Consider the following 25,375-nt stretch of genomic DNA (forward strand, 5'->3'; position numbering starts at 1 on the left):
GGGTAATAGTTGCAGGTAGGACGTGTGTGTTTGTTTTAATAGGCCTGTTGGGACCCCTCACATTAAATGATGCAAGTCCTCGAGGAGGTATGTGAAGGACCAATAAATAGTATATAATCAGACTACCTTTAACTAGTCTAAAATTAATTTCAGACACCCAGAAGAGGAGAGACCAACCGTATTTTGCCCCACCACTATTGCTGCTGTTGTCTTCCGCTTAACCTTCTTGACCTGTTCCCCCCCAGAGTTAGTCCTTGCTTGTCAAATTACCTGTCTTTGCCAGAAGTAATCACCTCTGCTTCACTGACATCTGAGCCCTGTTGTCCAAACAAAGGAGAAAACCTCTTTCCCGAAGGAGCATTTGAACGATTATTGCTTTCAATTTTCCGCTGAGCTCTCCATAGCCGACATAGTCTGCCTGCAATAGAATCTACGTGTCATGGGAAACGGATTGGATACACATGGGGAGTGGATTTGCAGTATCTCTCCTGTATCAAGGATTGTGTTCCTGAGGCTCAGTCAAACCGCTCCCTCCTCTATGACACTTTCAAATAGAGCAAGTTTGATTTGAGCTCCAGGAGGTTTGGAGTCATGCAGTGACGGGACAGTGCCTGTTGTTGGAGTATCACTAAATGATGAAAGATGGTTGGAGAAACTGGGGAAAAGAGGATTAAACTGGGGAGCTGCTGCCAAGTATTAAATACTTAAGAGTCATTTGGCAATAGGTGCTTATCATATATCTTCTCTCCCCTTCCACTGAAGGAGGTAACTATCTGAAGGGCTGTTACTGTGACAAGCAATTCATTTTTATGCTGAACACCTTTTTTTTTTTTTTTTTTTTTTTTCCCCAGTGCATAATAAGAATATTGCTAACGTGCTCCTACCAGCCTGATCTCCTCCAGACATGGTCTACTTTGGCACATTCCTAAATGAGCATGAGCTCTCTTTTTCTCTCTCTCACCCATCACTTGTTCAGGGGAGAGCTGCCACTGCTAGTTCAGTTTGAATGATAGACTTAATTCTTCAGGGGAAATTGATATTTGAAAAACGTGAGTGGTTTGTAATCCAAAAAAGCTATTTCTTCCCCAGCTGGAACACATTCTGTATTAAATTTGATCATAGCAACCTAAAAGCCAACACTTCAAGATGCTTCTCTGTGATGCCAGATTTACCTAGAAACTGTGCAGCACATATGCTAACACCCATTGTGTAGCGCAGGTGGAACTGTGATTCATTATCGCTTCCCGTGAACTTGGAAGATCGCTCCTGTTGACAATGAAAACCAGACTGAGCTATCTTGTGGGCCAAGTGTTTGGGCGATCTCCGTAAGGCCAGTCTTCAAAACTCCTTGGTGGGAGGTGGGTCATCCTTGTTTGGCAAATGGCTCTTTCAAGGTGGCGTTACCTTTTCATCTCTGTGCACGATCTTATGTACCATGGGCTCTGCTTCTTCCAAGCCACGTGCTCCAGGATTAGTTGCTCTCCTGTTTCTAAGCATCTTTTCAGGGAATGATCAGCACTTTGACCTTTCCTTAACTGGGGCAAGCGTGACGTTATCTACCCTACAGTGTATAGGACTAGGTTTGGAGTTGATTTAGGTATGAAGCTCATAGAGTGGCAGTAGCCTTGGCGTTGTCTTGAGTGATGCCCTGCGTCTAGTAAAATGCATAGATTTCTGATGGAACTTCAAAAAAAAGTAGTGTCTCCAGGATCAGATAATTGATAGCTGAAGAGATTAGTAGCTGGTTGGTAGCCTACAAAGCAGGGTCATCACTCTGTCAGCTACTAGAGTTGAATCTATCAGGAATCACGAAAGGGAAGAGATCAGGCGTGGCATGTCAACATAAACTTGATTTCAAGAGTGGTTTGTGTCTTGGGGTGATGGAGGCTGGTTTGCTGGGATTTGTGGGAGCTTGGCACAGTCTCCTCCACGTCTGCTGCCCCTGCTGAAGTGCTGACCTGCTGTGGGGCAGGACAAGTGCCAGGGAGAGGCAGAATCCGAAGGCACCCAGAACAAGTGCGGTCAGTGGAGCTGGGAGCCACGGCAGTGCCCAGCATGTTGCTCCAAGACTCTCCATCGATGGCTGCTCGCAGCTGAGGTTGGCAGGGGAGCAGAGGATGGAGCTGCCTGTGAGTCATGGGAGGCCAAGGGCTCTGTAAGGTGGGTTCTGCTCTTCTGCGTAATCACCCCCTGCTCCGTATGCCAGGGGAGCATGCGTGGGGTGGAGAGGGTTTGGGATGTGACCTTTTGACCAATATCTGGAGAGTGAGGAAGATTAGTAAGACAGGGAAAATAACCTTGGATATGAAGTGTTTTCTGATGAAGTCCCTGAAGTGTAGGTGCAGGGGTTTATTTGGAAAGCAAAGAAAAATGAGGTTGCTCAAAAGCTAATGGACTTTTTTTTTTTTTTAGTCTGCAGGAGAATGTGCTGATAAGAAAAGAAATAGATCTTTTCTAATTCTTGGGCTACTTTTTTGTCCCCTTTATCTCTCTCTACTGCTACCTTGTTGCTCAGATGTAATTTGTTTAGTTTACCTTAAATAAAGGGAATGAAGTTACTCTGTGTTACAGCCATCAGGTTCGCAGACAAAAACCTCAATAAATAAGACACGGTGGCAAGGCCGTAACTCAGGTCTGGTGGCGTTGGCTCTACAGGCTTCAGCTGCAGTACGTGGGTACCATTCACAGGCAGCTGAAGGATCCTAATGAGACAATTGTGAAGACTTAACTGAGAAATTTTCTTTCTTCCTGAAAAAGCCTGTAACCTGTTTGCTAGTTTCAGTTGGATTTTCTGTTTAATGTATGTCAGCTGAACAAATAGTACCAGCCCTGTCCTAGAGATCACTGACAACTGGCTTGATCCTACTTGTAATGTGAGCAGATTGTCTTTCTACTTGAGAATATCTTCTGGAACTGGATGGTATCTTCCAGTACAGATACCTCGTGCAAGGTTCGCTAGAGGACAATTATGAAAGGAAAAGTTAAAAAAAAATAAACTGGTGGGAGTGTTTTTGCACGGCCAGCAGTGCCATTCCAGAGGGAAGATGAACGGTTAGTGCACGGTGCTTAGGATGAAGAGGGACAGAAACACCAGGTCAGATGATGGTGGATAAACTAACGTGATCAAGAGGGACAGCGGGACAGCAGCTGACTGGGGAACCAGCCGGTACGGGGGGCTGTTGGCGTGTGTCGGAGGGGCAGCCTGTGCCTTGCTGTCTGTTGACTCTTGTTTCTTGTCCTGCTGTAACTGGTACTGAGCAGAACAGGCTAAAACTTTGCTCAGCGTGCTGCAGCACTTTCCATGAATATGGATTTTTAAATCTTTTTATTCCTGTAACCAGCACGTTATCTTTATTTAAACTCTCTTTCTTTTTAAACTTGGAGGAAAATGCCTCCTGCTTTTTTGCTGGTAGAAGAACCTAAGGCCCAGAGCCGGCAGGGAGCTCTGGCCTAAACCCAGATCTTATCTTAGGAGTTCCAGGCTCCCAACCACTTGTTCTGCCTGACCCAGAGCGCTCTGCAGAGAGGACTGGCAAATCTTTGCTGCAAAGCAGATTTTTCAAGACACTGTGCAGTGATTTTCACAGTTTACTTTGTTGCCAAGATAATCCTGAGCTGTATAAAAAGTCTCTGTGTAGTTTTCCCTCAGAATTCGACAGTGTGCCACCACCCAGAAGCTGTCTGGTGACGTGGTCTCAGCCAGCTCCCAGGCTTCTCGCACAAATCTCTGGATAAATGTCAAAAGTTCAATCTGGTCTCCAAGCACTATCAATGAGAAGAAGAACCGAAAAGAGCAAGAAAAGCAGCACTCAGAGATGGTCGCTTTTCAAACTCCTGTTTTAACAAGGCACTGATTTTAATCAAAGCCAGTTCAATCTTTTGAAGCCTTCAGTACCAGCGTAACCAGAAGAAGGGATCTCAGTGTTTTCAGTTCTTGTTTTGCCCTGCGTCGCCTGCACCCCAAGAGGTGAAGATAAATAACCAGTAACAACTGGAGTCGTTTGTGCCTCAACAGTTAACAAGTTCATCATGTTTCACAGAAACTGCATCCTAATTTTTATTCCAAACAAGATTTCAGCACTAATTTTTGTTTTGACAAATATGATTTGACATAAGAACAGTGGGAGTCAAGACCTTTCATTTTTGATCTAGGTTTACATTGCGCTGATCTAAATTCCTCCCCCTTTCGCTCTTGCCTTTCAATTGTAAACTTGGTTATTAAAGTTAGCAAAAAGCTATTTGAAACTCTCTGTTCTGTAGCATTTAAACACTCCTGCTATATGCAAGATTAAGTATGATAGCTTCCTAATGACTTGTGCTGTTCATTCTAAGTGTTGGCACAATGCATTACTGCACAGATTTTCTAAATGGCTTTCTTGAAAATGAAGGATTTGGTTTCTGGTCACCGAGAAACTTCATAAAGGATTGTTTGCCAAATGGCAGGACCAGGCCCCCTGGGTCTTGTCTCCGTGACATTAGAGACGATATTCCTTAACCTCTTTGTTTGCTCTAGTGCTTAGGTTGGTGAGGTTAGTTTGGGCTTCCATCCATCTCTGTGGCAGATAATTCATAACAGCAGTGTAATAGCGACAGCAGGGGTACATGGCCCTCTAAATGCAGGTGATGCGGCACAAAGAAGAATTTTGTTCAAGCTAAACTCTGACATCAGGGAGATAGTGTTGAAAAGCTGGTGAAGATACTTCCGTCTCCTGCTGCTTGGGAATCCTTGCACCATTTCTGGCATTACAGAAGCAGTGCATCTAAGCACATGCTAAATTCATCTTTGTTCCTTGCACTTAGATAGCGAAGCTGGTGAGAGTTGGGCCGGGGAGACTGCCTCGTTGCATGTGATGCATGTGCCATTTTGGCTTTGCGGCAGGGCAGCCGCACTTTAGATCCCACACCTGCAAGCCATCACGCTCAGTGGCTCCCCAGGCACAGAGTGGCTGTGGGAGTCAGGCGAAGCCGTTAGTAAAAGGCATTTCTCCTTCCTGAGGAAAAGGGCTATTAAAGACCCCGCTCTTAGCTCCTCATTTGCTGAAGCATCACTTTTACAGCTTTTCTAAAGACTCTCAAGGGACAGGCTTGCAGCTGGGAGCCCTTCAAGTCTCATATCTGGCCTGTGATACTCCAAGTTGGCTATTTTGGGAAGAGGAGAGTGAGGGAAGGCGACTCTCTGTCCCTCCCATCACAGCTGCTCCACTTTGTCTAGAAAATTAAACATTTGCTGAGCTATGGAGGCTGAATATGTCCCGGGGTTAGGCCACTTGTTCAGCCATTGGGACAAGCAGGTGTGGGTCTGTGTGCTCAGACTGGTAGCAAAAGAACTTGGAAGAGGTAGATCTCCAGCCTGTAAATCCCTCGTCCCAAGGAGGTATTTAATTTTGGCCAGAATTGCTTCCTAGAGCCTGAGTAACTTCCAACACCAAAAAAAAAAAAGTAACCCCTCAAAAAAAACCAACACAAAACTGATTTTGACAAAGGGACACTTTTTGATCCCTGAAAGTGTAACTGGAAAGTGATATCCATCAGGTAGGAGAGCTGGTTGGATTTGGTGGGGATGGTGCTGGAAAAGCCAGAAGGAAGAGCGAGGGCTCGGTTCACCTGTGCGAGCATGCGAGGGTATCTTATGAGATTCTGGAAAGAGGTCCTGAAATGCAAGCTGCTGTACCGGCTGTCCCTTCTCGGCATCCTATTTAATATAAACCCTCTGAGGTGGGATGAAGGTAAATGAATCGTGCTTTGTTACCAGTGAGTCACTCTGTTGCCTAACTATTGTCTCTTCTCTTGTCGGTGAGTCACTGACACCTTATTAGAGCAGCTGACAGACCCCAGGCCCCGTTCCCACTGGAAGGAGTGTGATGGGGCTTTGTTTCGACGGCAGCTGGATAGGCTGAAAAGATGGCATGAGGGTCAGGCTCCACGGCCCAGAAGACTGATAGATTTTCTCGGTTACAGGCAACACTTTAGCAGTTTGAACTGACAGAGCAGGAGCAGAGCAGGGGAAGACAAACCATTTTCTGAGCACAGCAAAAACCACAATCTGTTTTCTGGTGCCAAGGGAACGCATTGAAAATATCCTGGATGCTCTTGCAAGTGCTCTGCAGTCTCTTTGTTTTTCATTTTTCTTTCTTCATTGTCTGGTTCTGTCCCTCTGCCCTTTCCTTTCCTAATTTTTGTCCTTTCCTTCAGTCCCTGCTCACTCCTCAGTCATGTAGTGGCTGTTAAGAGAAATCTACCCAGTGCTGTGCATTTCTGCTTGCTGTTGTCTGCCTGCAGGGTGCAGACGGTGGAGGCAGAGGTTCTTTCAAGCTGAAGGTTTTGACCTTGGCTGTAAGAAGCTGTGTAAAAAGTTGTGGCTTTCTCTGATGTGACCATCTTCTGTTCTGTGTAGCTCCCACAGAGACTGAAGGAGAGCTAAACCCAGGATAATGTCGTGGTCTTCTGATAAAAGACAATTCTTTGGTGTGAAGACTTTGTCCTTTGCTCAGTAGATCATCTTACTTCCTAAAAAATGTAATCCTGTTCTCTGGGCCCTTTCTAATGGGGGAGCCCAGCTGTGTTGTGTGAGCAATGCCTGGATCAATGTCAGAGCCCGATACAACCTGTGGCTGTCCCTTGTTCCCAGGCAAGCCTGGGTTGTAAACGTGGGCAGATGCAAAGGGTTCACATCAGCTGAATTTCACATGTGGATTCGGTGGCTCATGAAAGCTTCAGCAAGTCAGATGTAAACTTGTAACGCTCTACTAATGATCAAACGTGCAGTTTCTGTTGCGTACCTGATGCTGGAGTGTTTGATTGGCCTACTTCTGCCTAAATTGGTGGGCTTGATTTGCAGATAATGGGTAGCTGAAAGGAAGTTCACAGATGCAGCAGCAGTTCTGGTTGTTACCACAGTTATACTTAGTCCCTGCTTGGTACTTTGCAGTGCTTTTCAAGCCTTAATTAGCCCTTACATGTTTGGCGGGTGGTAGGTAGACATTCTCCACCTTTGATCAGCCCTCATGGCCTCCCCTTAAACTATACGTTGAGAAGAAAGCTGTTCCCTTTTCTCCTCCCCACACTGGCTTAGCTGGGACAGATCAGCCCTCATGGCCTCCCCTTAAACTATACGTTGAGAAGAAAGCTGTTCCCTTTTCTCCTCCCCACACTGGCTTAGCTGGGACGCTGGAGGAGAGCAGGGCCGTGGGACACATGCTACTCGGTGGTCCGCCCCGCGCCTGACTTGGAGCTTTTCACCCTTCACAATCTTTGTTCACCTTGTGATCGGGACTGCACATCTGTCGCTTCTTGGCTGTAGTCTGTGAGCTCCTGGTTGACACAGATCTTTGTGTTGGGGTCGGAGGAGCCCCAGGCTGCACTGGCAGCTCTTTTCTTCTGCCCTGTGCTCTGCAGTGGGTTCAGAGAGGGCTGGCAGGTCCCTGGGTAGCCTGGCAGGCTTTTGTACCTGTTAGTTCCTTTGGTTGTTGAGATTGGCATATGTCTGCCAAAGTGTTCCCCCCCCGGCCCAGTGTACACAGGTTGAACTTCCTAATGAGCCTTTGGAATTGTGCTTTGTCGTATAAACTTTTGCTGGAGGTGGCTTTAACGAACCCCTAAGCTAGCAGGCAGCAGGGACGAGTCAGGCATAGGAGAAGCAGATGGGCCCTTCTATTCAGATTATCTACCACAGACTAGAACGAGCTGCTATGGGCTTTATCTGCAGTTTTTAAAGATAGTACTGCTCTTAATGCCCATGAAGGCCCTTCTGAGACTGTATCGCTTGAATGGTCTTGTTGCTCCAGGCTGGCATTAAGGCACATTCCCACTGAGGCCATGGGGGTATGGTGTGCGTACAATGCCATCTCCTCTCCATGGAGTGCTCCATTCAGCACCTTTCACAAGCATTATGTTAATTAATGTAACGTTTGTTAGTGATTTCTGTGGCAGTGTTCACAAGCGAGCGGGTGGATGCTCGTTCCTTTGGGTGGGTGGAAGTAGGAACAGAGCAGCCTTGTTGCCTACATGGATGTCTCCATTCTTCTCATGCACAAAAGAGCAAATACACTTTGTGGCTTGGGACGGAGTGGTACAGGCCCTCCTTCAGCTCAAGAAGAGATGAACCTTTGTATTGCTACCACGAGCTGCCGCTTCTGGTGTGCTGCTGTTCTCTCACAGATGAAACTCCAGGCAGAGACCCTGACACTTGCTGTCACGAGAGCTGCCATGAAGTCCTTCAGTTAGAAATGCCCCTGGACAAGCATCCCTGCGTTCTGCCCGAGGTCCCAGTTCTTCCAACCAGTCCCAGTGGAGGTTCCTCTTCCCCATTCAGAATGGTCATGAGCTCCCTCTGGGCAGTGTAGGAGCTGGTGTGGATCCCAGACCTGTGTCCAGTGGACACACCTTCCCTTTTGGCCATCAGTGAAGTGACCTTGCCTCTCCCAAGCGAGGTGTATCTCCACTCCAAGCCAGTTTTGCAGCAGGATCAGGGGCAGCTTTTCATAGCACCCAGGGCCTTAGATTTGTGGAGACAGGTAGAATCTCAGACATGGAGTCCTGCTTTGAAGTCATTGCTACCGTTTCTGGGTACTTTCAGAAAGGTTTCTTTTGAGAGTTTCTTGGTTTCTACATTAAAACTCCCCCAGAGAGAGTACAATGAGGCTGAAACCAGTAATTTGGAGAGGGGAGTGTCAGCAAGAGTCAAAAGTGACAGAGTGGGTTTTGATTCCTTTTCCTTTTGAAGCTGCTTCCCCTTTGATTATATCCCTCACGTTATAATGTGTAGAACTGGAAAGGTGATTATTTTTAACATCTCTCAAAATAAGCAGCATGTCAAGCAAATATCAGCACCTTTATAAATGGGTGCATATACATTGCAATAAACATGCTAGGATATGTATAGCACCATCTTTTGACAGCTGAGTATAATCAGAGCCATTGGACATTACATCACGAGCTCTGTCATGGTCTGATGAAGGAAGGAATGAAGGATGAAGGTCTGAGCAGGAAGGAATGAAGATGCTCCTGTAGCGAAGAAGTAACGTGCCAATGTGCACAGGGGTGTCAGGGTCCTTCTTAGATGTCCTCTCTGTCCTGGCACGTGGCAGAGACACAGCAATGAAGTCTTGATGCCTAGTTTGCTCTCTGCGTGCTTGTGGAGGGGAAGGAGGTTCTTTTTTATCATTCTCACGAGACGGCTGAAGCTGACACGGTAGCTCTTGGTCTTGCGATAGACTTTGTTAGCTGGAGGAAAAAAAGTCAGCCATGCATTTTGCAATTGCTTCAAAGCTGGTGCAGAAGAAAGGAAACATCGACAAGACCCTTGTACAAAACATACAGCCTGCGGTTCTTCAGATAGAGAGTGTTTAGGGGAATATTTAAAACAAATGTTTAAAATGACACAAAGGCAAACCAGTGGGGAAGCAAGGTTTGCTCTCCACTTTGTCAAATATAGGGAAGGAAAGCTAAGCAACTCCAAGCTGTGCTTTAGCGAAGATCCAAGCATGTTCCTAATCCCCAATGCAGTTCATGTATTTAAAGGCCTTGCTTGCTAAAAACATAAAAGGCTCTGTCAATTCAAGCAACATTTTTCACTTCAATTAATCATCCCAGAAAATTGTAACTTTATTGTCTCTTTGTCTCTGTTTAGTTTGAGCAAATCCAACTTTTCTCATTGTCTCTCTGCAGATTATGCAAGGCTTTGTGGATTATATCATCAAATTAAATGGAGCCTGTTAGTGTTACTCTCAGAGTATCACAGTAATGGGCTGTGCCTCAGGCAGCATTGCCCTTCCTTCTCTTTTTAAAACGTTTTGCCTGCATCTGTGTTGCTCTGAGCTGGTGTGTCTCTCCTTGCTAATAGGAAAGTGTATAAAAATCACATAATCATTAATATTGAAGAATCATTAAGGTTGATAAAAGCAACTCTGACTGCGATGATGTTGTTTTTCATGGTCACTGCTTTTGGAAAACATGCCATACAAACATCAGCTCAGTTGTTTTTTTAGAACCCACCAGTTGATCTAGTGGCTGTTTGACTCCATCTATTGCGCTCTCGGAGATGGCTCCAGTTAGATGATCATTTTGCAAGCCTGCAGGAATAAATGGATTTCTAGAGGCTGTCTCTACTGCCTTCATCTCTTTTCCACAGCTCCTGTTTTTGATGCAGACAGCATCCGAAAGCCAGCAATCTGTAGTTGAGCAGTAAAGTCTTGGTTGGGTTTTTATTAAAGCAATGATGTGCTGACTGGCTGAAAAGTGTCAAAACTGCAATCTTGTAACATCAACAAAATAAGGCAGGATGCCTTTCTTACGGGAGAGGAATGCTGAAAGCATAAATGAGCCCTGCATGAAACTGGTGGATCTGAGCACTTCTCCTCTGGGGACAGGGTATGATGTACATCAGACACGGTCACTTTTTTTCTTAAGAAGAAAGAAAAGACCAAAGTTTTAAGGTTCGTGACACATGACTCACCTTTGCCTTCCTCTCCCCTCTGCAGTAGTTCCTCGACAGTGCATGCAGCTGGGTTTTCCCCTCTTAAGCAGAACTCGAATTGAAGTAACACTGAAGGTATTACAAAAGTGCCAAGCCAATCTGAGCGTGCAATAGAAGCCTGGGAAAACTGGGGAAATTTGGAATATTATTGTAAAGTCTGTTAGTGAGGAGAAGGAACTGACCTGAGCCAAATAGAAATATGCCTCGGGAAAACCCCTGGGCGTAAGTCGTGTGTGTGAGCCTTTGTGGTTACTGTGGAAAGGGAGATGACAGGGACAGAGCTGGTACAAGCAGTTTCTCCTGCAGAAATGAAACTTGAACCTCATCCAAGCGTCACTGCTGCTGGAGACTCCGAGAGGTCTGACTGTCAGGGGGTGGTAGCAACGCGGCTGTGTGGTTTTTGGGGAGGGCTGCACATGTGGCTTGCTGACGGCAATAGGGGCAGCTTCGCGCCTGTGTCCCTGGTGTGTTACAGCGGCAGAGGGATGACTGATGACGATTCCAAGCTGGAATCCTCCACGTGAGGATTTGTGTTTGCTGAGTTACCCAGGAAAGTGATGGCCTTTGTAATTTAAGCACAAAGGGGTTGAGTCACGATGTGCTTCCTACCCTTTGCTTTTCCATGTTAGGAATACTTTTAGGCAACCCTAACAGAAATAAAACTCTAGCACTGAGATATTCCAAACCCAGGGTCCTTAACGTCTCTAGTTTCACTTAATCTCACTGCTACAAGATTGTCTGTCTACCCATCTTGTATAGTTTTCTTGGCGTAGTGTGCCGCATCGTTCTCTCTCACTGGAAGTTCTCCTGTAGGAGAACGTTGTCATCTGCTGGAGAATGGTAAGCATGCTCAAGGGACCGCTCAGCTAGCCGAAAGAAGGGAGCTATCCCCAAATTCATTGAGATTAATATCTGGTCTCTGTGTTTTGTATATATGCTGGTAAGTGGGAAACCCAGGGTCGTGGCATGGTGCAAAAGTACTTTGTGCCCCAGGAACAAACACTGCACCAGGACAGAACGATCAAAGTCCTGTCTTAAATGCTCTTGCACAAGAAAAATACAATTCTCTCACTTAGAAGAGGGCTGTGCTTGTAACTGAGTTAAAAAGAGGCTGAATTTAGGTTTGTAGCTAAACAAAGATTAGGGGTGGAATTGCCTAACCGCTTTGGCTAAGACAAGAACTGGAAAAACAAGGCCAAGGCTTGCAGTCATGACTGGTGGCTTAAAGTGGGGACCTTGAGCTGCTCCTGGGGGGTATTCGTTCAGAAGTGTCAAGCCTTTGAAAATTGGGCCTCTCCAAAGCAACCCATTTTGGGCAGCAGAGCTCACTAGTCCTGTTAGAAGATCTAAGCCTAGACCATGGCCAGTCTGGTTCCCATCCAGACATCCCCAGAATTGGGACTGGAAGCTGCTGCCTGTCCCAGCTCCTGCAGATTGATTTAAAGCTAAAGAAAACCGCATGAATGGGAGCTTCATCACGCTGTTCTGTTTGCAATGCAGGAGGCCTTCGAGGAGCTACAGTAGTAGACGCCTTAGATACTCTGTACATCATGGAACTCGAGGAGGAATTCCAAGAAGCAAAGAAGTGGGTGGAGAAGAGCTTCGACTTGAATGTGGTGAGTCAGTTGCTGGGAATGCCTGTCTGTGTCACAGAAACACTGCATGTTTGGCCAGTTCTGATCAGTCTTCTCTAAGAGTCATTTGAGGAAGGGAACTATGAAGTCTCTGGGGGAAGAAACCACTCAACTTGATCTTTTTTTTTAATTTTTTTTAAAGCCAAAGGGATTACTGTGATGATTCACCCCATCTTCTGCCTATACGTGGCACAGGGTTCCAGCCAGGGGCCACCAGATCAGACTCACGGTGTCTGGCTGAAAATGAGATTCAGTGTTTGATGGTTTTTTGTCTTTTGGGCTGGGTTATGAACACAACTGCAATTATTAGATACTCCAAGAAAGTTTTGTTCATCAAAGAACAAGTTCTGTTTCATCTCAGTTAAATGTCTGCCTGTGATACGACAGTTTTTCTTTTTACGTGCTACAGATTAAGATTGAAAACGCTGATCTCCTTGCCTGGGCCCTTTGTTGGTATGTCATTGCTGGGACTTGTGCAGTGGGAGCGTGGCACCTTGGTAGCAAAGTGGGAGCACATAGTGAGCCTAGATTTGGAAGGAAGGGTGTCTAAAAATGGCCCGAAGCTTTCCTGGCCACTTCTTAGAGCTAGCATCAGACTTGCTGGGACTCTGGGCGCAACACATGCCTTGCAGTGCTGTCAAATGAAGGATGCTCTCCTTTATCTCACTTTGTGGCCGGGGCTCTGACTATTGGTCTCCAAGCCGGCACTTGTGTTTCCTGTGGGAGAGCTGATGGGATCACATCAGTGGCATACGGTGAATGTTAAAACCAGAGTGCAGTTCAGACTTTCATTTTTTTAATGCCAGCCTAGTTGTCTGTTGTGAAAAATGGTTCTCCCCATGGGAACAATGCATGCAGCTGCCTTTATAGAAAAGCATCGTTTTGGAGGGCACGACTGGCATTCATATATTCATAAAAGGAAGACCACATCTGATAAATTTGGTGAATGCTCTCAGTGTGTTACTGAATCGATAAACAAGGGACAAAATCAACTGGGAGATAATTTATCTGGATTTCATAAAAGCTTTTAATCTTGGCCTGCAGAATAGATTGATCTGCAAAGACAAGAATGAATGCTATGGATTGATCGGTGGAGTCAGAAAGCACAGCAGAGGGAGAGAAGGAGGGAAATTAATTAAAAATTGGCTCTGTACAAGGAACTCTAATAGTCCAGAAAAGTGAGGCAGGGACTCCAAGGCCCACAAGCTCTGTTTGAAACTGGGTGCCATGATCTGTCTCATGCAATTTCAGTCATCATCTCAAGACAGCATTTGCTCTGATTTGTAACCTGCAGGTGTTTGGAAAGGGCAGGCTAGTGCAGAGGTTCAAGTGCCCCTTTGCTTTGCCCTCCTCACTGAAAGTGCTGTGTTGGTGGAAGATCTTTCTGGGTTTTGGCTTTCTGGATTTGCGTGAGGGTAGGAATCATTTATCGCGGAGATTCAGCAGCCAGGAGCATGTATTTTTTAAAGGCATATTTTGAATGCAATCGTTTTGACATTTGCTGATCATCAGCTGAGTAGCTAGTGCAAAACTTGTTCCAGGTGAGTGGGTTCTTGAGCGATTCAGTGAACCATATCCGTCTGTGTCTGCTGTCTGTTGTGGTGGGGCACGTGGACATCACGCGGTTTGTCTTTCCGTAAGCATGCCCTTGACAGGCTGTGGTCCTCTCTGAGCCTGCAGACTGGGGCGAGTCTTTGAATGACAGAAAATATCTACCTAGTGCAGGAAGTGCATTACATCTATCTAATGCAGTGCCCTCTTCACACGAAAAATGGAGAAAGTGATTTTTCCATGTGGCTGTACAATTTTTTCTTCAAATGAAACATTTCAAGGGGCAAATTTTTCCCCTAAACTAACTCAGCTTTTTGCAAGGCATAACCCAAGACAAGGTTGGATGGATGACCAGTACATCTGCCCTAACTGATTTACATATTGTCAGCTGGTGATAAATGGGCAGTTTTGGTGTTTCGCTTCCCTTCAGGCTCCACCTGTCACTGTAGAGCAAATAAAGTACAGGGAGATCTCAGACAAAAAACTGTGTTACTCTGTGGGTGAGGACTGAGAGACTGAAGTATCTGTCTACAATCTGTTCCCCTTAGCTGCCATTTGTGCATGCAGACTTTGCAGTCAAGTATATCATTATGTATTTTCAGAACGGAGAAGCATCCTTGTTTGAGGTGAACATCCGCTATATCGGAGGACTGTTGGCCGCATACTACTTAACTGGAGAAGAGGTTTGTTTCAGCAGCTCTGCATGTCTCACAGTCTCCAATAATGAACTGAAAGGGTTCTCAGGCAGCTTTTCTCTGAGCATCAGATAATCCCTCCATAACAACAGGCTAAACCTATCATTTTTATGAATATCGAAATGCCACTAATGTTCTTTTAATTAAGTCTCGCATAATTACCTTGCACACACCATGCATGGCTCATTTGCAAAGATCTTTTCTCCTGTGGGCAATTCTAGCAAGACATGTTTTCGGTTGGACACATTGCTCCCCAGTGAAATGCCATTTGCAGTGATCTTTGTCTTTGTACTTGTTCTTTTGTATTCTAAACATAGGCAATATTTCATCAAACATCATTCCAGATTCTGCCTCGGACTAAGGAGGGCAGCTGATTAGTGCCAACTGCTCCAAACTCTACCTGGGCGGTCTCTCTGTAGCGGTAGTTTCTAAGATAAAGTGCCCTGGGGTACAGGGAAGGAGGGTGGCAAACTGTCAGGGCAGGGTACCTGTATCCTGCCAACTCATGTGACAAAGTGATACAGCTCCAGAAAATGTCCCCTTGCCCAGAAGCTAGGTGTCACAGCCCTCCTGTAGCATGGTGGAGCAGCCGGTCAGTCCTGGCTGAAGCAGGAGGCTCTCGTTTCCCCTTTCCTTCTTTCTCTCCAGCCCGGGAGAGGTCAGGGCTTAATGCCGTAATCTGTTTTATAATGTGACTGGACTGGAATTTTACAGCTGGTTGTAGAGAGATGAAGAGATTATTCCTTTGCCCTGGAATTCTTAGGCGAGCAGAAACTCTGATTTGAGGGGGAGTTTTGTGAGTGAAGGAACTAGAAGACTGGCTCTTAAATGAGAGCTTAGTTCTCATGCCATACACTGACCATGGCTGGGTGCTGTCCACCATAATAGGATGGGATGGCTCATCACTGCATAGTGGCACCATTGATCCATGGAGTCACAGGAGCAGCTCTGTTACTTTAGTTGCATTTTAAATGAGTTCCAGGGATGACTTCTCTGTGATTTCCCTCCAGGGAAAACTCTCAAAGACTCAGTGCCCCGACTCAGGGCCTGTCTCAGTCACAACTTCAACAGGCTTCAGCTCAACAGAGCAAAAAGAAACCACATTAAACCATAAAACTCCAGCAGTGACCTCTTGAAGTGCAGTCAGCAGCGATGCTCAGCAGCTAGGGCAGTGCCTGTCATATACCCAGTCAGTGTCACCAGGCTGAAAGACAAAAAATCAAGTCCCTGTCTCTTGCTTTCCCTTCTGAACCAAACCCCTACCTCCTTGGGAGTTTATCAAAGGTCTGCAAGCCCACAGGAGAGCTCAGGTTTCCTCAGTGCTGTATTTTTAGAGCAATAAATTCCTGCTTTCTGAGAACGACTATGACAGCTCGGGCTGGTATAGGGGGCCCAGAGGTAAAAGGCTTGTGCTTTATCTCCTAAGTCACTTACAGGCTTCTCTTGATCAGAACTAATCTCTGGAGCAAAGATTAGTGCTTGTATCAGTTTGTCCCAAAATAATTGTGTATGGTGGCTTTGTGCTGCAAGACACCGTAAGCTATAATTTGATTTGAAAGCCCAAAACTCAGGCATTAAAAATGGAAAAGCAGCAGCTTAGCCATGAAACCATGAATCCTTTCTGGAACAGTAAAGTAAAAGATTGTTGGAAATCAGGGTTTTTTTCAACAGGACATGACACAGGCTAGACAAACCAAATCTTGTAAATCTAACAGTGCTTCACCCTAGAAAGATTTCTTTTGATGTTAATTCAGTCATTTCACCTCCTTATGTCCTCTGCCACCCTGGGAAAAAATTGTCCCCAAAGAGTATTCTTTGGATCAGTTCAGATCACTGAAATTTGCTGCTGAGGTATTTGGGGTGTTGTGAGCTCTGCAGCTCTGGCTGCTCTCATCCAGGGTTTGCAGGGGACTTGGGACTGGTTTAGTGTAGATTTTCAGAGGACATTCAAATAGATTCCAAAGTTCAGCGTGACTTTTGGTTCAGATCTATCGTGCAGTGGAGCTAGGGCAGCAGCATACCTGAAACAGTAGATTCTTATAGTGCAGCACTTTTAGTTTTATATAATGGTGTGTTTGAAAAAGGAGATTTGAAAGAATCCAGCGTGACTAGTATTCACAAGCAGCCCATCAAATATTTATCTTCTCTTCTTCTCTTAACAGGTGTTCAAGAGTAAAGCTCTGGAACTTGGAGAGAAACTTTTGCCAGCTTTTAACACCCCCACTGGTATCCCACGTGGCGTCATAAATCTGGGCAGGCAAGACACACGTCCTTACAAGCATGTCATTTTATTACTGAATGTTTGTAAAAGACCAGGACTCAAGCAGGAACAGCAGCAGTTCCTCAGAGGTGCCCCCCTCTAGTGCAGATTCTTCGAGGTCATTTGTTTTGCCAACTCAAAACCAAGAGGTGCCTTGGCAGAGATCGCAGGTGACTCAAGTTAAACCCAGCTGTGTTTTATTAATTTTGGGCTATCCGCAGTTTCTTCCTCTACCTCTTGGCAGGGCTCCCTGCTGCAATAGCATTTTCCTCACTCTCATTTTCTTTGAAAGGTTATTTGTAGTCTGCACGTAGCATGCAGTGCTCTCTGTATTTTTTGCAGTGTACCCAACTAGATGCATGTGAATTTATCCAGGCTCCATGTTTGGAAAAATTGGGAAAGGAACTGGATGGGACTGGCTGACAGTTTTGCTGCTAGAAAGGGGGGAGTGTACAGATCCTCTAGTTTTCTCCCTACCAACAGCACTCAGCCAGGTGTGTATCCTTCCCTTAGAGCCACAACGTTTCATGGCAGGTAGGTGGTGGTCTCATGCTGGAGGAGAGCTTTGAGGCAGCTGTGTTAAACATCTTGCTGAAGGTCTCTCAGCAAACAGAGGCAAACCTGGAGGCTGGACTCCCAGCCTCTGATTCTTGCTAGTAGACGGTGTTCCCTGCCAATAAGGGCTCGTTGGCTCATTTTGATGCCTACAAACAAATCCCCCAGGGTAAAAGCTGCGTGTCGGCTGAAACAGAGACAGCAGGAAATGTGGGTTAACAAAAGTCTTTCATCCTCACCTCTTGCAAAACTCAGAGCAGCAGCCATGAAAATCGTTATTCATCTCTTAGCCCAAATCTCCTGTTTGGCTCACATCTCTGTGAAGTGCAAGACTTCCAAATGTTTGGCTCACGCTGATCCATTGCTCAAATATCACTGTCACCCTTCAGTTGTCTTATCTGCACGTGATCCCGGTGAAAATTTGAGCCACCACCAGGACTTTAATTGTCTCTTTTTACAGAAGAGACATTCTGCTTCCTCTGTGGCTGATAAAGACTCGGCATAGACTAACCTTTCACAGAAATGCCAAACCCTCCCCTGCCCTTTGTGAAGACAATTCAAGCAGACTCTGTCTGCCCAGACATTCCCAAAATGTTTTGCTGATGACCTTGACTAGGAGCAAAGAAAATCTAAATAACACTGAGCCCACAATCCAGAACCCGTATTACTGGCTTGAGCTTTGGCTTCAGGGCCATGAAACTCCTGTGAGGGCTCGGAGTATCAATTGATTTAGGAGCAAGGATGAAGTGAGCTAAATCTGTAGTCTGACTACTGCAGGAATATGATGAACAGCCAAAGGCTGTAAACCCAAAGGGGAAGGGAGTTATTCAGTGTGAGATAGCGTGTGGAAGTGGAAGCAGAGGCCAGTGAGGTGATGCTGTGAGAGCACATTGACCCAAGTGTCAGGGCCAAACCAAAGCCCAGAACATTTTTTGCAAGAAGGAATTCTCTCTCCGGTTCTACTTTTGCAAGGATGTGCTGATTCCAGAGTGGCCTCACGGTCTCAAAAGGCAGAGAGTCTTGCAGTGTGTGTAGGCTTTTGTTGGTGGTAGCTTTGGGGGGGGTGGGTTAAGAATGACATTCAGAAATTTGAAATAAACAAAAGCTGGCATTGGGTCAATTCTGTGTATACATTTTGAGGACCCAAGTACAAGACACTCAACCCCCAGCTCTTCCCATAGCCAACTTGGCTTTATCTCATCCTATCACTTCATGCCACCTTTTCCTCTTGTGTCCCTCTCTGCTGATGTGCTTCCCTCTGGCTGCCTGTTTTCACACAGGCACTGTATCATCTCTCACACAGGCTTGTTTTCCATCCTGCTGGTCCAACTGCCACGTTGTCTGCCAGGTCCTGGAGTACATTGTCTTCTCAAGCTGCTGCTGTGTGCTCTCTGCCTGTGTGTTGCACTGCGATTGCTGTCCCGATGCCTCCTGTTCTGAGTCCCTGGCCCCTGCTCTCCTTCACATCTCCCCTTAACCTCCAGATTTTTCGTCATCATCCTCTCCTGGCCATTCTCTTGACTTGGCACTGTTTTGCTGCTTTGGATCTCTGTGAGGGAAGATGATACAGCCATTTTCAGTCCTTGCTTGCAGAGTGTTTAAGGAGGACCCATTTATCTGGGGGATAAAGAGAGCTCTGGGCATTTTATTTTGTGTTGAAGACCAAGGTCCTCTAAACAGTGGTTTTCTCTGAGATGTTATAAAACAGGACAGCTGTGAAGACCCAGTTTGTCCAGTCTGTAATGCTGAAGAAAATGTTTTCCTGCAGGAGGTCATTTCAGGCTGCTCTTTAACCCAGGGACACATTGCAGACATACTCTGTTTCCTCCACACCACCTCTCCTTGTGATTTGTAACCCAGGGCTTGGATTTCAGGCAGCACGGTCGTTGCAGGCAGTGCCTGGCTGCATGTTTGGGATGAAAGTTCCCAGGAGAGGGTTGTGTCAGCCACTGTGACCCCACATAAGTCGCTGTCACAACAAACACGGCCCCATTTGGCTGCTTCCAAGCACTCTTCATTTGAACTAGCTCAGAAAGCAGTTTCTGTTTGTGAGATCGTATTTGTTACAATGTCCCTTCAGTGCAGTAAATAAAGAAAAAGCAATTGACTCTTTATAGATATGAGAACACCGTGGGATTGTTCAGCAGACCCGTCCCAGGGCCAGCTGCTGCCAAGTTCAGCAGATATGTCCAATACGATATTAATACCAACATTAACCTGGTCAGGCTGGAGGACCTTTCTGCCTGCACAGGGAGATTTCTGCCAGAAACGCTCGATGTTATTGGGGTACCCATTTTAGCTGCACAGAGTGTTTTCAAATGAAAAGCTGGTGATATACAGCCTCCTGACAGTTTGCAGGGAAGGCTGACGTTTGGCAGTGACTGAGCAATTTGAAACAGCGTGAACATATTGCTTATCTAATGGCTCTTTTTGTCTGGAGGCGAAACAAACAGCTCTGGACCTGAAATGGGTTTCCATATATCAGATGGAGGGGGAACTTTTTTTTTTTCCTCCCCACCCTCAGAAAGATCATTAGTTTTAGCCTCCTGTAAACAACAGAAACCCTTTTCTTCTAATAGCCAAGCTTTTAGGCGCCATCTAGTGTTACCCCCACCCTCCCATCACTGGAAACCTCTTACCTCACCAGTATCAACCACAGACAGCACTGGCAGAGACGTGAAAGTCAAAGCCGCATCACTTCTCTGGGCCAGCACCTGCAGAGGCTGGTTTGAGACCAAGGCTTAAGGGTACAGGACATTTTCATGTCTGTGCAGGTTTCAGAGTGGCGCGGAGCTGTAATCTGTAACAGTGGGATACGAGAAGGAAGCGGTCAAATGTAAAAGCAAATCCGAGGGTGAGGCTGTTAGTGCTTGGAAGAGCCTCTGCCCTCCCGTGTCCTTTGGGTAGTTTTCTTTCAGATTTAAGGGAGAAGCGATTCCCTCCTCATCCCCAGAATCAACTCCTTGCTTTGTTTCAGTGCTGATTTCTCTCTTTGCATGGATTTGGCAGGGTGAGAGGAGACAAACAGAAACTGAGAAGGGATCCCGGTATGTCAAAAGTAGGGGCGCAGGCACTTTGTATAACTGGCTTCTTCAGACAGTGTTTGCCACCTTCTGTAGTTTCATGCTGGCCCTCCTGTTGTTGCAAGGCACATGAGATAAGTACCAGTGGGGTGCTTTCAGAGTCAGAATTGTCCTGTGCAGATGTTAAGATTCCCCTGGCTTTTCATTACAGTCAGATTTGCCCAATGGCATCTTTTCCCTAGCGTTGATGTTGCCGTATGCTTTATCCCCCTGCAAGCAAGTGTACGCTGGGAACGTCAGTGTCATATACACATAACGAGGGTGTTAAAACAAGATGCTTAGGGACAGTCTGGATTCTCTATAACATATAGCAGTTTTGTGGGACTTGTGGGACATTTGAGATGCAAGAGTTCAGCCCACGCTACTTAGAGACCCATTTTATCCCAAAGTGTCTTGTGTAGGGCACATTGTCAGTGTTCTTCCAAAGTTTGCTTTAAGCTGATCTGATGGCGAGGGATTACTCTCCCAGAAAAAAAGCAGTTTCCCCCCAGTGTGTGCAGTCTGTGTGTTTGCCCTATCCTAAACGATCCTCTGTAAAACTACTGCTCCATCCCACTAGAACTGTTCCATGCGAGAGTCCTAAAAATCTATGTATGTCCTTTACATGGCCCCTGTTGAGATCCGGCGTGTGCTGCATGCACGTAGCAAAGGCAGGATCTGCACTGGGGCAGTGGGGGGACCTCAGGCTTTGGCTATGTTTTCCTGGAAATGAAGGGTCCCTTTTCTCTCCTTGCAGTGGCATGAGTTGGAGTTGGGGTTGGGCATCTGCTGGAAGCAGCATCTTAGCAGAATTTGGTACCTTGCACTTGGAATTCCTGCACCTCTCGGAGCTCTCTGGCAACCCGGTGTTTGCAGAAAAGGCAAGTACTTCCCAAGTTGGTCTTTAGTGAGTTGGTCTCTTCATACTCCTGGGGTCAGTGCTGGACCAGAGCAGCACTGTGGTCTGCCTGCAGCAGACAACATGCCAGCAAAGTGTTCCTTCTCCCCAATACCAGTACAACTCGACAGAGAAGAAGCCTTCCAGAGTGGGACACGGGTTCAGAAACCTGTGCCTGGCAGGCTGCAGAGGTCACCAAGCCTCAGAGCATCCTACACACCAGCTCACTGAAAAAATGTGACAGCGAGCTCCTGTTGGAGATCCCGTCACCCCAATAAGCCTTGGAAGGCAGCTGCCCCCGTGGTTTTTTTGGCCATTTGCATTTCCTGTAGCCCCTTCACCTGCCTCTCCATCGCTTGGGGAGATGGGGATGTTTTTCCCAATGTCTCAGTCATGTGAAGTTGTAGCAAAAACTTACTCAGACAAGGACACAGCCAAAATTAAACCATCTGTTGGATGCAGACTGCAAAGATAATTGTTAATTCTGATATCCTAATAGTAGCGCCTTGTACTTGCAGACCTTTTTACTCTAAACAGGCACTAAACGTTATGCTCTAGCCAGCAAGATTTCTGCTGAGGTTTGTTGTGTAGGAAGGGCCTGACAGTTGACATATTGAATTCCTTTTGTGTAACTTGTAACTGAAAATCTATTAATATTATACATTACCTTGAGCTTTTTTTTCCACAAGTGATCTTGTAGTGCATGTGAGAGCAACTTAATAAATATGCTGTTGGATTCCAGCAAGTCATTAGCTTTCGCTGCACGTCCCTGAGGAACCAGCTTTGAGGGAGACAAATTGTTCTAGTTAGAATCCAAACTGCCCTCATGAGCCCAAAGGAAATGGGGCCCGTCCAGAGTCCCACAGTGGGGTGAAAACAGCCGATGGTTCTAGGATTGCCAATAAAAAGCTCAAAGTGGTACTTTTCCAGGATCTTTCCAGTGCAGGTCTGTCAGTTGTGAAACAAGAAGAGAATTTGAAGAAAAGACAGGAAGATAGAGCAGGAAGAAGCTAGGAGAGCAAAATGGAGAATAGGATGGAGTGGTGGGAAAGCCATGAGGGTGGGGTGAGCAAGAGGAATGTCACAGAGGCGTGAGCAGGAGAGAAGAGCAGAGGGTGAAGGAAAAATAGAAACCCAGGAAACTCTGTAGGGAAGATAAAGACAGACTGGTGATTTGAAATAAAGGAGACAAGCTAGAGATTCCTGAAGACAGTGATAATGACAGATTGCTCAGAGGAAGGAGGGAGCTAAGAAAAGACCAGTAAAGGGAATGGTGGTATGGAAAGAAAGTGCATGAGAAGGAAACGAAGGAGGGGGAAGAGAGATGAGCACTAAAAACACAAGGGCAAGGAGATGCACCATTAAAAACTAGAATTGCATCCATATTCCACAATCAAACTGTGGCATTTTGAGCCAGGGTCAAGCCTCTGTCCCCAGCCTAACAGGTTTTCCTCGTGGAGGGATAAGGGCAGAACCTTTCTAATGGACTCTCCTGAGCTGAGTGTGCCGGGTGTGTGCCACAGAAAATGTATTGCAGTCATCCTCTGAGAGAAAAAATGTAGGATGATGTGGACTCAAACAGCCCATCCTGTGGGAAATTACTTCAGAGGAACAGATCAACTCATTAACTTGCAGCTTGGGACTTGTGTGATTTTAGCAAGAATAAAGTCCATCTGTGTCTTTTATTCAAACATGTCATTAATATGCCATGCTACTAAACTTCAGTAAATATTATGCAGCCTGACGACTTACTTGGAAGCACCGACTTAAGTCTGTAGCCAGCTTTTGGCGTACAAATTGTCTAATTTTATAAAAGGTTTAGAGTGTATTAGCTGCTCTGTAGGTTATAATAGAATATTTATGCTGCATACCATTTAACTTTGTCCCTTATGGGAAAAGCCTATTGGATTTAATGGGGGTGAAACCAAGGGAGGTTTTAGAGAATAAGTACAGCTGTTCTAGCATATTAAAGGAGCTGTCTGTTGTTGAAATTAAAGGCCCCAATTCATCATGTTAAGTGACCACATGATGAATTTAAGTACTGTGTGAGTCACTCATCCCTGCCACTCCTTTCCCTTTGGATCATGGAAAAAATCACCCTCAGCATCTCGTAACATTTCCACCCGGATCCCAAATCCTCAGGATTGCTTCTGGACTGCTGTTAGCAAACTGCTTCCACTGCTTGCTGAACAGGGGCCTTGCAGGCTTTTTAGAATCACTTCTAAAATCCCACAGAGCTGCATAAAGATTGTGCTGAGTAGTCCAGCAGAAAAGTTTCTCCATAACAGTCCTCTCACTGGAGAGCCATGTCATTGGGTTCTGCTTGCACGATGATTCACAGCGTTACAGGCTGCTGTGCTTGTTCAGCCAGGGATCAGCACTGATGAATTACAGAGTTCTCAGTGACGCTGCAAAACCATCGGCTTTTTCAGCAGAGAAATAACATAGTTCTTGTCTCTCATCTCTCCTAGGTGATGAACATCCGCAAAGTCCTGAACAGAGTTGAGAAGCCACAGGGCCTTTATCCCAACTTTCTCAGCCCAGTGACAGGGAACTGGGTGCAGCGTAGGTATCACTCTGCGTTCGGAGTCCTGCCTGGAGCATTTCAGTCTGTTACTCTTTAGGAAGCAATAACAACTGTCAGAGCAGCAAGCCAAGGAAATGTCTTGTCAGCCTGTTATACATGTGATTAGATAATGCAACCCGATTTGTAAGATGCAATATAGTAATTGTACACTTATACCATCAGCCTTGTTTCCAGCTGAGTGTCTCACCTCCAGAGAGAATTAGGGCCTCTCTTGTGCAGGGGAGAATAATGGTACATGGTTCATCACACAGATATTAGAAATCAGCACATCTCTTTAAGACCTCATCCCGCAGTCATCACATAGCCCACAGGCCTCCTTGGGAGTTGCACATGAAGGCTGTGAGCAGAAGCGCCGTGAGATTTACTTCCTGAGTGTTCTGCAGCAAGTGAGGAGCCACCTGGAGAGGCAGAGGGCTTACAGTCTGAGATCCCCATAGGACCTAGGGATGCGTTCTCTTGCGTGCATTTGTGTAGCTGTCTCATGGAATCTCTGCGTAGAGCAATTTTGTGCAAGAAGGGTGAGACAAGTACTTGTTCTTTTCTCTTGTTGAGAACCCAGCACTGAAGACACGGGCATTAAGTAGATACTGGTCTGATACAAAAGAGGACCAATAACCAGGAAAGGGCTTGAAAAGAGCAAGGAAATATTAGAAGCAGTGTACCCAGGGAAAGATTATTTACTTCCCTGCTTTACACACACAGCCCCTTCCTTACCCAGAGAAGAGACTGTATGCCTCTTTTTTTGCCACCAAAGGGCAGAAGCTTGCCCTCTGGTAGGAACATGAGAGACTACTTCTGCTGCTGTGCCCCACATCTCTGACCTCAACTTTCTGCTCTGTTAAGGATTTGCTTGTTTTGGCAAGACAGAGTTGCTGGATTTCATGTTTCAAAGGAAAGAAAAGTCTCTTTTTGCAGAAGCTGGTTTTAACCTGTCGGTGGATTACATTTATATTGTCTAAGCAGTTTTCTTTGAGTCATTGCATTACCTGGCCTCCCCATGTCTCATTGTACTGTTTGCTCTGCTAGATTGCTCCAGACCTTTCTAACTACTGTATTAATAGCTCTGATTGTAACTGAGAGGCAGTTGCGTGGCTGCCATCATCTGAGACAGTGAGAGCGCCCTGGCTGTGAGCAATCCCTGACCTTTAACTGCCACATCAGCACCTCTCATGGTAATGGACAGGGCTTGGCTTGAAAGGTGTCCAAGCAAAGCATCTTGGATGGTTGCAGTTGTCCCATTAAACCAGAGCTGTCCTTTGGTGCCATGAGGAAAGAAAATAGGCTTCTGTGTTTGTCCCATTAATTGATCTTCAAAGTTATCCAATCCCTTTGTAAGCAGTTCAGCTTCCCCTCTGCACTGGTCTCTGCAGAGTTGTTGCGGTATGTTCCAGTTGAAAAGCTGATCTCCCATCCCCTACCGCACCCCGGAGGTGCCGTTTTCTTTAGGTTATTCCCACCTGGCAGCCACACTGCACATTTTCCCAGGCACAAGCCTTAATTCTGCCTATTCATTGGTGCTGAGAGGAGGAGAAGTGCCTGTCGTCATAACTGATCGTTACAGAATCTTTGGGAAACTGAAGAGCTTGTGCTCTTAATTCAGATGGTTAAAATACCCAGCTTGATACTCAATATTCATCTCCTCTGCCGCTAATTTAATTC

At 46.0% G+C, this 25,375-nt stretch overlaps 1 protein-coding gene across 1 annotated transcript in view; it reads left to right on the top strand.

Moving 5' to 3' along the window:
* Positions 1–25,375, top strand: part of MAN1C1 (mannosidase alpha class 1C member 1) — a 66,982-nt gene that overhangs the window by 32,640 nt on the left and 8,967 nt on the right. Inside the window, exons 4-8 of the mRNA XM_075773991.1 lie at positions 11,975–12,090; positions 14,262–14,342; positions 16,517–16,611; positions 20,989–21,112; positions 23,601–23,694. Coding sequence (XP_075630106.1) covers positions 11,975–12,090; positions 14,262–14,342; positions 16,517–16,611; positions 20,989–21,112; positions 23,601–23,694 — 510 coding nt within the window. The remainder of the gene's footprint in view (positions 1–11,974; positions 12,091–14,261; positions 14,343–16,516; positions 16,612–20,988; positions 21,113–23,600; positions 23,695–25,375) is intronic.

The sequence above is a fragment of the Balearica regulorum genome, chromosome 22, assembly GCF_011004875.1.
Source record: "Balearica regulorum gibbericeps isolate bBalReg1 chromosome 22, bBalReg1.pri, whole genome shotgun sequence".
NCBI classification, from domain to species: domain Eukaryota; kingdom Metazoa; phylum Chordata; class Aves; order Gruiformes; family Gruidae; genus Balearica; species Balearica regulorum.